The 16874-nt window shown below is 47.3% G+C and overlaps 1 protein-coding gene across 1 annotated transcript in view; it reads right to left on the bottom strand.

The window, feature by feature from the left end:
- The window catches only part of PTCH1 (patched 1), a 67636-nt gene that overhangs the window by 15337 nt on the left and 35425 nt on the right, over positions 1 to 16874 (bottom strand). Inside the window, exons 8-15 of the mRNA XM_012461940.3 lie at positions 16236 to 16383; positions 15295 to 15426; positions 14784 to 14939; positions 14011 to 14109; positions 13292 to 13417; positions 7426 to 7544; positions 6368 to 6770; positions 5047 to 5356 (exon numbers count right to left, since the gene is read on the bottom strand). Of these exons, the coding sequence (XP_012317363.3) occupies positions 5047 to 5356; positions 6368 to 6770; positions 7426 to 7544; positions 13292 to 13417; positions 14011 to 14109; positions 14784 to 14939; positions 15295 to 15426; positions 16236 to 16383 (1493 nt within the window). The remainder of the gene's footprint in view (positions 1 to 5046; positions 5357 to 6367; positions 6771 to 7425; positions 7545 to 13291; positions 13418 to 14010; positions 14110 to 14783; positions 14940 to 15294; positions 15427 to 16235; positions 16384 to 16874) is intronic.

Genomic DNA, 16874 nt, shown 5'->3' on the forward strand with positions numbered 1-16874 from the left:
ACTCGCAGCCAGAAGGACCCTGGTCCTAGTGGGGTGGGCCGAGGAGAGTGAGCAAGACAGGGGACTCTTAGACGTCCATCAGAAACACACACCCACTGTGATGGAAAGCACTGGACCTTTCATGAATGAACTGCAGCTGCTGTGGCCACTTCTCAAAAGGGGGAAGGCGATGATCTGTTTCTATGAAACAAATACTCATATGTTATCTTAAGAAAGACCACTCTCCTCCTTTCTCCCCCTGACAATTACAAAAGAAGGCAAGAATGTGAGGGAAAGACACACACCAGGGTCATTAACCGTTTCGTGCCACTCGGGGTGCTAAGTCATGGGTTCTTCAATGCAACCAGAAATTCTACGTGGAGGGGAAAAAGCACATTCAAACTCCCAACTTCAAACGGCAGCTCAGCTGCTTCTGGAGCCCAGGGTGAGCGAACACGATTCTGTCAATTTGTTCCATCTGTTCGACTTGTGGAGCGAACACAAGCTGTGGGATCCGCTGCCAGGTTGTGTAAAGATCACAGCCAACACCTATTCACTCTCCACTGCGCTCTTCCTCTCTGCCACCCTTCCTCGGGAGAGCAGGCGGGGGAGAAGGAGGGGAAGGCACTCCCGTGAGCTCAGGGAAATACCTCACAGGGTAAATTTGGATCGGATTGAGAACAGGAAGCCACAGGCCAATACAAGGAGGCTCTGTGAGAGCAGATGACAAACCACAAGCCGGGGAGGGGGAGGAAAGAGCTTTCTGGGCCTGGGGGATGGGCGAGCCCGCCAGCCCACCACACACAGCTGCGCTTGGCCTCGGTAATCAAAACCATCATTACAGACCTGATGGTTTGGCTGCAGCTGTAAAGAGATAAGCGTGTTGGAAGAGAAAACAGGGCCCTGGTGACCCGGCCTTAGGGTCTTGAGCGCTGGCTGGCGCGCACACTCTCCGGGACACCCCCACCCCCTCACTCCCCCGTCCCAGCCACCTCCCAAGTAGAACTCCCAAGCCCCAGCAGCTCAGGAAACCACAGCTTTTGAACAAGCTGTACATGTATGGGTTGGACACGGCTAGTAAGAAGGGAGAAGGGTTTATTTCATTTCAGGACATGCCTTGGATGACTTCAAAGACAAAAAAAAATCTGGTTGCGTTAGTGCTCAGAATGCTTAAGCTCTTGGGGTCTGAAGTAGGGGGAAGGAGGTGGAGCACAGGCCCCTTTCTCTCTCTAAGAAGTGAAACCCTCCTTCCCACACTGCTGGTTAGAGGAACAGTTTGGGGATGAGGTGGGCTGGCTGGTGAAAGGAGGCCGTGTGGGGGCAAGTGTGGAGGGGAGGCGGGACAGGAGACCACTGGGTGGGCCGTGCACCTCTCAGACTGACGGGTTTTCACAGGGAGGCGTGCACACACACAGTACTGAGCAGATGTTATTTTATTACTGAAAGCCCTTTCTTCCTGTTTTTGAAAAAAAAAAAAGAAGAAAAATTACTGCTCCCCCCTTCCCCCACAAAAAGGGAGACCTCGTCTGTTTTCTCGCCATAACAATTTTCTTGACGTCATGACGTGTCCTGGGCTTGAAGCCCCTCTCCCTTAACCAGCTAATCCTGAAGAGAGGCTCACGCTTGGTGAGCGCGGGGCTGCGCTGGGCATCCCACGGCAACCGAGGGACAGCCCCGTTAATCACTCTGGCTTCACAGATGAGGAACTGAGGCTTGGAAAGGGGGAGACTGGAAAAGGCTGCCCAGCAGGAGAGTGCTGGACAGAGCTCAAACCCAGGCAGCAAGTCAACAGAGGCAGCTGGAGCCACTCACTCGCTGGCCTACTGTGCCGGGACACACCGTGGTACCAAAGGATGTGTCAAAGGCAGGAGAAAGATGAGCAGCATCAACTCTAGCATCAACAACGTCTGGTGGCAAACAGGGGTCCCCAGGATTTTCCTGCAAAATCCGAGGGTGATTTTACGATATCTGCACACAAAGACATTTGGGACACCCTAGGGTGAAACAAAGGAAGAAAGATCCTATTTGGGGAGGTCAGCCTTGTCAGAATCCACACTGCCAGTCCCTGAGGTGCCATTCACTCTACCGGGGGCTCAAAGATGAACTAGAAACAGTCATCGACTTTATGGAACAGTTAAGTCCTTTCCCCATTAGTACAGTATTTTCTTACTAATCACCAAAAAGCTCAAGTAACAATGGGCTGGTCTAAGCACATGCACAAGTACAACCCTGGACACAAAACAAGGGATAAGACGGGTCTCCACTGCCCCTTCGCCAGCATCTCCTATTCCAACGCACGCACACTCTAGAAAAGGGTGACATTTATTTTACAGCAAACCTTAACAGCTCAGCCGGAAGTTCTCCCCTTATGAATATTTTGTGCCAATAATTATTTTCTAGTGTAAAGTTCTGGGCTAAAGGAAAAACCCCAATTGCCCATTTTCCTTCAGATATGGGACCCTGCAAATAAAATGTTAATCAAAATTTTATTTGCGTAATCCAGTGTGAAATAAAATGAAAACATTTGCACATGATTCAAGGCATGGCTTTTATCTGACTTTGCCTTATTTGCATGTATGTTTTAAGATGTGACATGTGGGATAGTTTTGAAATTAACCATTATATAGTTTTAGGGGTAAAAAAATAAAATCAGACAAACTATTGGAAGGTTGATAAAGATCAATGATATGACATAGCTTTAATAGCAATTCCATTTAAACCAATGAGGCTCCCACCATTTAAAAACCACACAAAAATATTAGCAAGGAAAGCTGACTCAAGGATAATTGTTTTCTTGGAAAAAATGTTCAAAGACCACATCAGCCATTCAACAGGCCTGAAAAACATCTAGGCAGCAAAGGGCTCCAGTTTCTGGTCATTCTGTGTGGAGTGCTCTAGTGGACCCTTTAAGAGTCAGATGTGGAGTCCCAAGGCTGCCTGGAACCCTGACTGCTTAGTACAAATGGATCTCACTTGGTCAAGGTGTAAGCTGTCCACATATCGATCACAACATGATTCAAATGTACCTTAAAAAAAATCTCAAGTCCAGCTGCTTTACATCTATAAGGAAGCAATGCATAGAGATGGTCTACAATGCTCTGTAAAAAGGTTAGCCCTCCGCACTGCCTCGAGACAATCCCTTTTACCGCTTCCCAATCCCGGCCTAACACGCCACATTGAGCCTCCAGAGCAATGGCCAAAAACACTGAAACACACTCTACAATGACCCTTCTCCGCTCAGAGACTGGCAGGGCACAGCGGATCTCTTTGTCATTTGCGGCAAGTTATTTGCATGTCTTTGGTCAGTGGGGGAAAATGAAAAGCAGGGACTGTCTCCACTGTCTCTCTTTTAACTCATTATCCCGAAAACCACTGCTTTCTAAACTAAATGTAAAAAATAATATTTGGAATAAATTCATGTTCATCTCAGGAGGGTGTCAGAAAATAATAATCATGTCATGTTCTCTTTACGCTCCTCCGAAAGGAAAGTCAAATTTGGTGTACATGTAGGCACAAAATTCTGGTAAACACAAGTCAAGGCCAGAGCTGTTTGGAACCATCCTCCACCAGCCTCAAGTCGTTTACCATTTCCTGCAAACTCTCAGGGAAACTGGCTGCTGAGACTTTACATACAAGTGTATTGACTTCAGACCAAAAAAAAGCACTTACATCTGTGTTTAAACAAGCCTAATTAAGTGGGAAATTAAGACAATCATTTGGATAATTTAAGCCAAAAGATGTTGGGGGCCGTAATGATTCGGTACTCCAGTAAAAGCATTTTTGCTTGAATTGGGTGGATAACGATCCTGATTCTCCACTTGGCTTTGCACGTGTCAACACAGAACAAATGAACAGATGTTCTTGGAATCACTGCATACATTTATATGCAGTTGGTCAGCAGAAAATTTAGACTTTTTTTTTCCCTCCAGTTGACTAATATTTCCTAGAAACATTTCTAAGAGTGAAGAAGCCAAGAAAGGCATTTTATTTATTTATTTTTTATTTTTTGAGACAGAGTCTCGCTCTTGTTGTCCAGGCTGGAGTGCAATGGCGCGATCTAGGCTTACAGAAACTTCCGCCTCCCAGGTTCAACCGATTCTCCTGCCTCAGCCTCCCGAATGGCTGGGATTACAGGCACCCACCACCATGCCCGGCTAATTTTTGTATTTTTAGTAAAGATGGGGTTTTACCATGTTGGTCAGGCTGGTCTCAAACTCCTGACCTCAGGTGACCTGCCTGCCTTGGCCTCCCAAAGTGCTGGGATTACAGGCGTGAGCCACCTTGCCCTGCCAAGAAAGGCATTTTGAAGCAGAATTTAATTATTTCTAAAATAATGTGAAATGTGATTAAGCATTTATAACTTTACTTCATGTACAAAGTCAAAAAATGGTCAAAATGGTCAACTGTAAACTATGGCGCCTGGGTAATGATGTGCAGGTTCCTCAGCTGTAACAAACGCATCCCTCTGGTGGGGGATGTCTTTAGTTGCGGGGCTGTGTGTGTGTGAGGAAGGGGGATATAGGCCATCTTTGCACCTTCTGCTTAATTTTCCTAGGAACCTAAAACTGCTCTAAAAACAAAGTCAATTTGAAATAGAGAAATAGTTTTTTAAAGGATGGTCAAAATATGGAATTTCAGACTATGTCCACTGCTTATTCAGCATTTCCTGATGCAGTAAACTATAATTTGGCAATCGGTCTGGAAATCCCTTCCGCACTTTGATTTCATGTGGTCACCACACTAGCCACCATCTAGCCAAGAGGAAAGAGTAACAGAAGCCTCGGGTCCACCCGCTACTACACAGTACTATTTTCCTAATGTGCATCTGTTCATTCTCACAGAAGTCCCCAGTTACTCACTGAAATTATTTGCATCCTTTTACAGGTAAAAGCCAGACTTGGGAGGCTGCTGCAGAAACAGTCCATGTAAGAATCTTGAGCAACTTAAAAGTCCATGAAACATGTGTTACATTAGAATCTAATGCTTTCATAACCAGGGCAAAGGAGACCTGTTGAAGCTGAACACGCAAAAGGCCGAAAGGACGAAAGCCCTCCCACGGCATCTCACCTTGCAGCCAGTCTCTGAAGTAGTGCAGCCACATTTTGGGAAGCTGTTTGTTTTCTTCCAACATGACATACTTCACGTTACTGAAGCTCCTGTGAAGGTCGTAAAGTAAGTGCTGGATGTTCGGGTAGTCTGCTTTCTGGGTGACTATATACATGTTGTAGAAAGAAAAGTATTTGAATTGTGCAGCAATAAAGTCATATTCTCTGGTTTCCCGAGGTACAATGTCCGTAAGGTCCAGCCCGTCTTTCACTCGGGTGGTCCCGTAAAGGCTGACCCCCAGCAAGCCCAGAAAAAGGAAGATCACCACTACCTGGAACAGAAGAGGCACAAGGTCAGACCCCAGGGAGCACCACCGACTCTTTCTTCACAAAGAGAAGCTGTCTAGCTAATACTTTGTTTTCACCACCACACTTGACCTGATTTAGCCTGTAGGGGTTGTTCTCGCATAGGAAAAAGGATAAAATCATAGTAGTCGCATTTTTATTTTGTTTTGTTATTTATCTGAGTTGGGATCTCACTCTGTCTCCCAGGACGGAGGGCAATGGCATGATCAGAGCTCACTGTTGCCTTCAACTCCTGGGCTCAAGTGATCCTCCTGCCTCAGCCGCCCAAGTAGCTAGGACTACAGGTACACAGCACTATGCTTTTTTCTTTTGAGACAGGGTCTCACTCTGTCACTCAGGCTGGAATGAAGTGGTGCAATCATGGCTTACTGTAGCCTCAACCTTCCTGGGCTCAGTGATCTTCCTGCCTCAGCCTCCTAAGCAGCCGGGACTATAGGCACATCACCAGACCCAGGTAATTTTTTGTAGAGCTGGAATTTCACCATGTTCCCTAGGCTGGTCTCAAACTTCTGGGGTCAAGCAATCCGCTGGCCTTGGCCTCCCAGAGTGCTGGGATTATAGGCGTGAGCTGCCACACCTGTCCCTGGCTAATTTTTAAAATATTTTGTAGAGACAGGGTCATCCTTTGTTGCCTAGGCTGTTCTCAAACTCCTGGCTCAAGCAATCCTTCCATCTCAGCCTCTCAAAGTGCTGGGATAACAGGCATGAGCCACCGCTCCTGGCAATAACCACATTTTTTAAACAACCTCATTCATAAAAAGACATGCTGCATACAGATTCACTCCCATGGAATACGACCTCATTAAAATGGCCCTATGCTCTCAAAACATTGACTTTTGGAGGACTGAACTATATCATACTCATACAATTTTTTTTTAAGGAAAAAGAAGAAAACTAGAAGCAATTTGATGAACTCCAAAGAAGCCTGTTCTGTTATTTTTTGAAGACAGGAAGAGTCTTAAGTTGTGGCAGATTACCTTGGCTTTTGGTTTCAAGAGGAAAGGAGCATAGTGCTTCTCAGCAAAAGATGAGAGTGTCCACTTGGTACAGGGGGGCTCGAGGCAGTGGAGGCTGGAGTCGGAGAACTGGGAGAGCAGGTCCCTTGTGGAGCTGGTGCTCTCTGGGCTCTGGCAGCTGAGGGTGTCCTGCGTTACGGTGACGGGCTGCACGGAGATCTCGGAGCGCGGCTCGGCTGTGGTGTAGTACACGTGAGTGTGGGGGTCGTACTCTGTGCGCAGCTGGACAGTGGACTGCATGGTAATCTGCGTTTCATGGGCAAAGCTGTGGCTGCTGTAGGGGGGTGGGGGGCTGTAGCAGGTACTGTCGTGCGTGTCGGTGTAGGCCTGAGGTTCAACCTGAATCACTCTGCTGACGCAGGGGCTGAAAGGAGGGGAAACACGTTGCAATGTTATGCTGAATCAGGAAAATGGTGCTTTCATTCTTCCAATTTTCACTGTGTACTGAGAATACCCCTCTTACACAGCTCTGACTTGGGAGAGAAACATCACATTGCTTAACTCTAGAAACACTGCCTGGTTGATAACGTCACCTGGTTCAGCTCCTGGTGAACTAGACAAAAGTCAGTCTGAGGAGGACACATGGAGGACTGATCCTAAATTTGGCTTCCAAAAGCAAGTAACATGATGATGAATCCTTCAAAGCATAATTCCAAACAAAACAAAACCACCACCAAAAACTATGTATTTTCTAGATGGGTGGTTTTCAATCTTGTTCTGCTCTAACAGAGGCATGTGAAACATTCCTACAATGAGCAGCATCAGTTCATGATGGAAAAAGGGGTCATCAGTATCAGCATCTTGAGGGCTGTGAGACGTTCAGCTGGGGCAGGGGAGAAGGTGCCTGGGGCCTCTGATGTCCCCCTAGGGAAGCAGCCTCTGTCCAGTATCTCCTCTACGTCCACCACACCAGCAGAAACCCTTTTGCCCACATTCCTTTATAAGTTCACAGGCTGAAAGAGTTCTCTCACAGTACCACTCTGCACCCAACCAAAAGGCCACAGCAGTCTGAAATGTACCTGGTAAAACAGCAGAAAATATCCAGTCTCCTGTCCTCACGTCGATATAAATCCATGCTGAGAATTGCAGGAAAAATGAGCAGAACCATGGCAAAATTGAACACCACTACTACCGCCGCCTGGGGGCAGAAAAAAAAATTTGGAGGTCACCAATATGCCTCTGTCCAATCAGAGGACTGCTGTGAAAATAAAGATGCGTTTAAAACAATATTTTTCTTTCACTTTCCTCTTGCAGTGTTTGAAGCTGTGACGGATGTTAAGAGTTTCTTTTGCTACATCATCAACATCATCAAGAGACTATTTGACAGAAAGTCTTGACTACTTCTAGGCCTATTTCTAATAATTCCATAAACCCATAAGGTACACACCCAGGAACTAAACTACTAATGCGTTGCTAGTAACCCAACCGAACCAAATCCACAAAGGCAGAGCACAGCACATTCAAGATCCAATTTAAAACAAACAGAAGCATTTCCCTTCCAGGATACTTCCGCGAGGTCACGCGACCCTGATTTTACACTTAAACATTTTTATATAAAGTGGATCGAGTATATCAAAATGTCTCCTTTAAAACGTGAAATACAATTTCACACGTGTCCCCTGAGGTTTTAATAGGCACATTCCAAATAGCCTCTGGAGTAGCCTGTGGGGTGTGAGAGCAAGAAACATAAAAGGTCAAGGAGAGTTAAGCAGAAAGAAATTCCTGTGTGTGATTAAAGTACGCGGAATAAGTAAGTACAGATTCAAAAGTCACTCTGTAACCTAGAATAAACACGGGGCTAGATTCTGCAGTGCGTTGGCAAATCTCCTGCTGACCTAGTAAAAATTGCAAAATTGGGCTGTTAATAGGGGAAGCCACCAGAGGCCGGTGGAAAGTCGACCCAGCTGGGAAGGGCATGGCAGAAGGGGCACCACAGAGAAAGGTGCTGGCAGTGCTAAGGAGCCAGGAAATAGCCAGACATGGCTTTGAAAATAAAAAAAAAATGAGGCAGGCTTCTCAAAGAACTGCTTAGTACAAAACTCTCAAACTGGTAAATGTCCCAGGGTGAGGAAAGAAAACCTGGCTATAACTGGCACCTAACACAATCGAGGGAGAACCTCACAAAGGGCTTTGGATGGGAATTGTGAGTTTATGCTCAAGGTGAACCAGCAAGCCCGAGTTCTGGAGATGTCTTTCAATAATTAATTCCCTGTCAAGAGTCTTCTTCTACAGACTACCTAACCTCTTTCTTCTTGGTCTATCCTGAAAATCCTTCATCAATTGAAAAATACAAAGCATGCTAACTTACCAGTCTAATGTATATAAGACCTGTCTAATAGGCCTACACAAGTAAGCTCATCACCACTGTGACGAAAGAATTTACCCGACAGAGATCCTTTAAAGAGAAAAGTCTAGTACTATGCTGGGTGCCGGAGACACAGAGATAAGTAAGACACAATCCTGCTCTCAATTCTCATAGAGCCAGACCTATAAGCAAATGACAATCCCAACTGATGCATGGCATCATAAAGGCAGGTGCCAGGCCACACAGCAGCTCAGTGGGGTGCAGGGGTGGTAAGTCAAGGCAGGCTTCCTGAGAGAGGCTTCCGCAGGGTTTAGAAGATGAAAAAGAGGGCCGGGTGTGGTGGCTCACACCCTGTCATCCCAGCACTTTGGGAGGTTGAGGCAGGTGGATCACCTAAGGTCGGGAGTTCGAGACCAGCCTGCCCAACATGGAGAAACCAGGTCTCTAATAAAAATACAAAATTAGCCAGACATGGTGGCACATGCCTGTAATCCCAGCTACTTGGGAGGCTGAGGCAGGGGAATCACTTGAACCCAGGAGGTGGAGGTTGCAGTAAGCCAAGATCACACCATTGCACTCCAGCTTGGGCAATCAGAGTGATCCTCCATCTCAAAAAAAAAAAGAAAAAAGAAAAGAAAAAGAGGTCAGGCAGGAGCAGGGGAACAGCAGGTGCTTCCTGTGAAGAAAATGCAGAGTGTGCAAGAGGAGACCCGGCTCAAGCTCCTCTGTGCTGCTGGGGTCTGAAATTCACTTGGGGGAAGAGAAAGGAGAAGCTATGAAGATTAGTTTGTTTATACCTGATTCATGACAAGCAGGAGGTTCTCCCTGAGGTTGACAGTATTACCCGATAAAGTCCCCAAAAGCAGAGTCAAGTCACCTGCCTGACGTTATCTAGTAAGTCACATCCAACAGACTTGATGCAAAGCCCCCAGCCCAGCTGAGAACCGGGAGTTTTGTGAGAGCTGGTCCCTTACTGAGAGGGCATCTGCGGACGGGATTAGGATACCTGACCGTGAGACAGCAGGGGATGCCAGGAAGAACAGGTAGGGTTCTAACGGATATTTTCCAGGAGCATGTAATCCTAGGGGCTGGATCCCTTCAGCTTTTAAAATTACAGTCATGTTTAGAATCGAGCAGCAGAATGTAGAAGAGACCCTGGGCATTCTGCTTTGGATAGGCGTTCATGAAGATGAGGAGGGCAGAGCTCCGTGACGCAGAAAGTCCCACAGGCACACGCATGGGCACCAGTCAGCCACACTGACCGCCACAGAGGTGGGGGAGCTTCTCAGCTACCAGGCCTCATTGGTCAGAGAAGCCTGCTGGGCATCTTGCTTGTCTCCTGTGATGGAAATGAAGGGATGAGAGAAGAACCCCAAGAGGCGTCCCGTCTAACTGACTTTCTCATAATCTATTACATGTATGGGGGAACATTTTCTCAATGCCAGGCTCCCCAATGTACACCAAAATAGTAAAACAACCAGCAAGGGCTTCTCAGAAAGAGAAAAGGGTCATCGCAAAGGGAAGAGAGTGAAGTAAACCAGAGAAGATGATGGGATGATATTTCAACTGTGAATCAATTCTAGTTACTGTGCTCATAGGAAATGCCCCATCCCCTCAAAGTGGCTAATGCTGGGACATGTGCAGAGGAAGTCCCAGTCAAACCTCCCTACCAGTTAGAACAACAAGGGGTTCTGTTCTGGGAGTTCTCATTGAAGAATAAACAAATGAATAAACAAATAAACAAACCAGCAAGCCCTAGTTGATAACAAAGAATTAGAGCTGGTGTCAGTGCTTTCTGGTGTAGAGGTGGCATTTAGGCAGATTGATAAAGGCTGATGAGGTTTAAGACAGTTTCTTTGTAGAAAAAAATATCTAATTATTTGGTCACACTACAAAATTGGAGGAGTTTTATATGGAAAATTCTGAAGGTAATGCAGGTTTACTATTGGACAGAACCACCTTGATCACTCCCTTTTGATGTTTAATTTGTAGCATCTTGTAAATATAAACACAACTGAACACCCAGAGTCAAACTTGTTACTGTTCACCAATGGAAAGAGAAGCTACGTAATGGCCAACTTTGAGGGTCAATACTTAAAATGAAACCAGGGAAACTTTTCTGATGCCCACCGCAAAAATCACTGCATCCTCTCTTTTCCTTGAATTTTCTTTCCTTTTTTTTTTTGACAGAGAATGAACCAGTGTCTGTCACCAGGCGCCAGGGTGGAGTGCAGTGGCACGATCTCAGCTCACTGCAACCTCCGCCTCCCGGGTTCAAGCAATCCTCCTGCCTCAGCCTCCCGAGTAGCTGGAACTACAGCACGTGCCACCACGCACAGCTAATTTTTTTTATTTTTTAGTAGAGATGGAGTTTCACCATGTTGGCCTGGATGGTCTCGATCTCTTGACCTTGTGATCCGCCTGCCCCCGGCTTCCCAAAGTGCTGGGATTACAGGTGTGAGCTACCGCACCTGGCCAATTGTGATTTTCTAAAGTGATGCTGACGAGGTTTGAAAGAGAACACAAAAACCAGCAGTACTCATTTTTGTCTCTGTAAGGTGCTTACCTTGGGAGAACTTAGTGCACTGGATTTTCTACAAGGCTACTCCTCATAAGGAAACCTCATGTAGCTTTTCAGACCACCACACCACAGGGGATCATTAAAGGAGAGTCGGCCTCGATGAGCCATCAGTATGTACTGAGAGAGGAGAGGAGAGAATGAGAGAGAAAAGAAGAAAAGAAGGAGTGTGAGCAGATACAGAAAGACAGTGAGCAAAAAGGCAAGCAGAAAAGAAGGGGAGAGGAGAGAGAACAGGGAGACAGGGTCCCATGACTGAAAGACTCTAGAACAGTCTCTCAATACCAGCACCTGTTCCATGTGAAACAAGCCTGCAGTACCACAGGGTGCTGAGCAGATGCACGCCTGTGCACAAAGGCATTCTAAAACTTCAGCTGCGCTGCGGGTCTGGCTCACCTTTCACACCACTGGGCAATCAGAGAGTCTCCTTGTCCTGTGCTTTGGTTACAGAGTCAGATCTGAACGTTACTCACTGATTCACTGTTTCTACTTCTACGTAGGTTTGTAATACAAATAAACCCTCTTTTCTTTTTGTGTTTCTTTTGGGGCTGGTGGTTACGGCAATTGGCATAGAATCTTTTCTCCAGCTGTGGCTCACATGAAATACTAAGGAGATCTTGAATCCCACCCTGTAGGATCAGTAGTTGCTCAGGCCTCCTGGTAACTACTGAAATGACATTCAAATACGTGATTGATTCGTTCCTCTTACATGACAAATGTAAAGACTAGAAAAGAGCTAAACATATTGACAAAATATGAGCAGAAATGAGATGCATGACTGGCCAATTTCGCTTCCTGCTCACATCTGCAGGAGCTCTTGGTGAGCAGCGGAAAGCTGTGTGAGTGCGTGGGGCATCATAACAACAGGTTCAAAAGTGACACAGAAGTAGTTTGCTTTAGACACCTGACCAGCTTGAGAATTATACATCATATCATCACAAAAAAGAAAGGGGAAACAAATGAGGTTTTAAAATTTGAAATTAATTCACAAAACCCCAATAACATCTTGAGATGTCAAAACTCCATGAGACTTTGGGCTCAGGAAGACCATGGCACAAACTGGTGAAGTCTCTGCTTTATCAATGGCAGTAACTAATTTTAGGATTCCTATGAGTTTCAAGTAGCTTAAGGGCAATGTCAGTAATTTACTCCAGGCGCAGAACAGACTACAGCTGTATCTCCATCCCAGCGAACTGTCTGTGCTTACAATTCACAGAAGCTGAGTCTCTGAGTAGAAAATACCCTGATGGCCTCTGGGGGTGACAGGGCCTGGTCTGGAAGGAGAGGACAAGTCATGAGGGGCCCACATGCTCTGCCTGGGAGGGTTAGAGGGATTGTGAGTCTGCTTGGGCAGCCTGAGATGGGAGCAGGGGACCAAAAGGAAAGAGAAGAGGGGACAGGAAAGATTGTGGTGGCCAACTTAGGAAAGGGAGGTGGAAAGCAAGGGCCCGCTGAGGAGCAGCCTGCGGGAAATTCTCCATGGCAGACTGGCCAGTCTGTGGTCCGGTAGTGCTGTCTGACACGTGACCTCAGCTTAATAGTGCCTTGGGTTGGGGCTGCTTTGGCAAAAGCGAAAGAGAGGGTGGCGTGTTTGGGATGAGGTGGGCAGCGGAAGAGGGGCTGAGGGCAGGCACTGGGAGTGGTGTTTGGAAGCAGAGGATGGCCCAGAAGCTGGCTGCAGCACCGGTGACCCCAGAGGGCAATGTGAAGCAGCCCCCAAAGCCATGTATAAAGGACGGGGACATTTTATAAGGCAACAGCCACCTGGGCTTCATAGGGCTAGGAAGGAAGGAAAAACTCCAGAACTGTTTAGTTTTTTAGAGGGAGTGTCAGGGTTCTAAGCTTAAAGAAGCATCCACCCAGTTAAACAGGGCCTCAAACACAGGCATTTCTACTTCACGCCAGGAGTAACTGAAGTGCGTCAGCAGAGACGGCAGATGTGGGATGCTGGAAGTCAGTGCCCCGCTCGGGATCACCGCAGCGTTCATCACCAGAAGCTCACCTGGAGGGAGAACGCACGCAGAGCGGGAATCGGGATTAACGCGGCCATGAAGAAGGCTGTGACGTTGCTGATGGAGGTGAGGGCCACGCTGGCTCCTGTGCGCTTCAGGCACTCCCCGGTCCTGTCCTGGGAATTAGAAACCACAGCGCTGAGAGCTGTACTGCATAGGGTCCCCTTGGAGCACAGACTGTGTGAGCAGATACGTGGCAGAGTAACACAACTGTAGCTTATCATGCTGGCATTAGGGAGTGAGAAAGAGCCACCTGCGTTACCCCCTAACACCAGCATTGTTCAGTACTACCTATAGAGTCATGAATTCTTCACGGTTATTACCATCCAGAGCAGAAAGCTGTAAGATAATGACTTAAGCTTAAAATATAATTTTAAAAGGGAGTGGAGTGAGGTGATGGCCCAGTGGCAGAACTCTCCAGAGAAGCAAATGTGGTCTCTGGAAAGGTATGGCAATTAGGGCTAAAGTGTCACACTAAAATAAACACCCATATTCCCAAAGGTACCCCAGATGCAGCTCTTGGGACTTCCCATAGCAAATACATGTCCTGAGAGTCTTCCAGCTTATTTCTGGACTGGCAGCCAGTGACACATCCTCTGATACGGGACTGAAATCTTTACTGGGCCAGTCGGAGAAAAATTAAAGGACAAACAGGAACAGAGGAAGCTGCAGATGCCCCCAGAGCTCTCTTCTTTTGCTTTTCCATTACCTCGAAAGGGATCCTTTTATTCTGTCCGGTTTCACTGAAGGCGTGGGCCAGAAGAAATACATCATCCACGCCAACACCAAGAGCGAGAAATGGCAAAACCTGCGGCAAAACCAGAGGATGGGCATTAGACATGAGAGATCCAAGTAAGATGACTCTACAGCTGGTTCAGGACACTGCCACCAGCGCCTCGCAGCTCCCGAAGGAGAGCCTCTGGGACCTCACGGTGAAGAATTCACTTGAGCTCCCCAAAGCCTAGCAGTGTCAGCTCACAGGAGATCGTGCATGTTTCTCTCGGAAGGTTTGTGTACTACCATTTTTCTAACCTACTAAATGAGAAGGAATCTAATTCATTTAAGCAGAGTGTGGCCCATGGACCAGCATCGCTGGGACCTGCCCAGAAGTGTACATTTGCAGCCCTGGCCTCAGACTTACTGACTGAGAAACTCTGGCGGTGGGGCCTGGCAATTTGAGCTTTCACAAACCCTGCAAGCAACTTGAATGCCCACCAGAGCCGGAGAGCCACAACCCTGGTCAGTGACATACATTCCTATCAGCGAAGTGTCTCTAGTAACCAGTAAGCCCATCAGACTTTCTACCACTGCCTGGAGGGGTCCATCAAGAGACAGCATCCCCCTGAGGCCGGTGGCATCCTAGTGGAAAACGCTGTAAGACCCTTCCGGTGAGAAGGACACACAGGAGGCTGGCTTGGCCAAGCCTGGGGCCGGGGGGGTGGGGTAGCATTTGGGACAGCGGATGAATGGCTCCTTTAGTACCTGAGTTGTTGCAGCGTTAAAGGAAATTCCGATCAATGAGCACAGGCCCAGTCCTGCAGCCACTGACAGTGCAACCAGCAGGACGCCAGCCAGCCCCACGGCACCCTGGGACTTGGAGCAGTCCCAGCGCAGCATGGTTAGACAGGCATAGGCGAGCTGCAAGCAGAACAATGGGGGCACAGAACAAAAGCCGAACATTAGAATGTGTCGTGGTTCTAATGCATCCCCCACCCATCACCCCAAATCAAAGGGCAGAACTTATCAAATCCAACAACAACAAAACTTTCCATCAAGGACTTCACATAAAAGGACATGAGTCAAAGGTAGGTAAATGGCAAATGGGAAAAAACACTTCACACGACCACTTTTAAACCACTGTGAAGCCACGCTCTCTGTGTCTTGGATGCATGTGGATGTTAAGAGCAGTTCAGAAGCAAGAGCGGTCATAGAAAAGTAGACTAAAAAAACCAAACCAAACTCGGGCCCCCAGAAGCCTGGAATCCAGCGTTACCATGAGTAGGTAGCCACTGGCCACACGGATGACACTGACGTCAGAGAATGATTTCAGGATGTCGTCCAGGGTTGTGGTGGTGAAGGAAAGCACCTTCTGAGTGGAGTTCTGTGCGACACTCTGATGAACCACCTGTGGTCACAACAGAAGGCGAAATGCACAAACAGAATGAATGCTTCCATAAGCGTCTACAGCACAGACCTCAGGTCACACAGCCCAGCCCTTCTTTTTTTCTGATGCATTTTTCTATGTGATTCCAGTGCAGGGAGCGAGGCTGAACTTGGGCTAACATTAAACAACCCTGTTTTAGGGCAATGGCCATGGCGAATCAGTGACAGTGGGTGCTGCTGAGGGCCGGGGTCGCTGGAGTTTGCTAGAGTTGACTCCCAGCGCTGTATTTACTCCAGGGCTGAGACTGCTCTCTGTTCTCCGTAACTTCACAATTGACTTGCGGTCCCATCAGCTCCCCCTAATCCAAAACAACCCATTCTTACGGCACTCCTCCCCCTGTTCATTTGCTGGCCACTTTTAAAAGGTCACATGCAGCTCAGCAGAGGTCACTGCTGGGAAACAAAGGCCAGCTCCTGTCACATGACCTGAGCAAGGGGCCTGCAGCTGTGAACAGATTCTATGCCTGGCTAATGTTTTCCAGGCACCTTTGCTCACCGAGTGTTTTTTTAAACACTGTTACATGCCTGAGCTCTGGAGTTCACAACTGGTTACTAAACACGCTTCAGGGCACCCCAGTTAGAACCAGTCTCTTAGATAGTATTCTAGAATTTTCAATATCAAAGAAAAGGAAAAGAGTTTTCATCCCATCAAGTTTCCAGAATTACAATGTTTTGAAAGTAAAGCTAATGGAAAGCAATGTTTTAAATGATGGTGACGACGAAGACTAGCGTAACCAGCGAGTCTGCGCCCTGACTTGAAGGTGGGTTTACCTCCACATAAGTCCTCTGCCAGGCCTCCAGGATGGCTGCTGCCTTGTCCTCGTTCCAGTTGATGTGAGAGACATATTCGTACCCCTTGAAGTGCTCGTACATTTGCTTGGGAGTCATTAACTGGAACATGGTCTGCAGGGCGTGGGCGCTGTGGCAGAGTCCAAGGGCAGGCACATCACCAGCATTCCCAGGAAGCAGTTTCTCCCGCCTCAAATCCCCAGCCAGTTCCCCCAACTCACCAGCTGCAATTCTTTTCCTTCTCCGTGAGCACATGTTTCCATTAAAATGGGACCAGGATGGTTATTTTATTTAATAGATTGATGTACCATATTAAAGGTGTAACCTTACAAACCTTTTACAGATATACCCCCAAATTAAATTAATAGGCAATTTCCTTTCACAGTTTCCATTCCATGAAACAGGAAGGGGAGAGGAGCAGATAGCTTGAGCAGATATGCTGGGCTCAGCGACGCATACTCGCTGTGCAGAAATCCCAGACCAAGGCGTTCCCAAGGGAGAAATCTTAGACAAAACTCCTGACACTTGACTGACCAGAGTCCACAAATGCACAAAGGATAATTCTTATTGAGCCGCTGGCTCTTCGTCTTTCCCTGTAACAGTCTGTGACACTGCAGCTCA

This window comes from Aotus nancymaae, unplaced genomic scaffold (genome assembly GCF_030222135.1).
Source record: "Aotus nancymaae isolate 86718 unplaced genomic scaffold, 86718_ANA_hifiasm-v0.15.2.pri h1tg000041l, whole genome shotgun sequence".
NCBI classification, from domain to species: Eukaryota; Metazoa; Chordata; class Mammalia; order Primates; family Aotidae; genus Aotus; species Aotus nancymaae.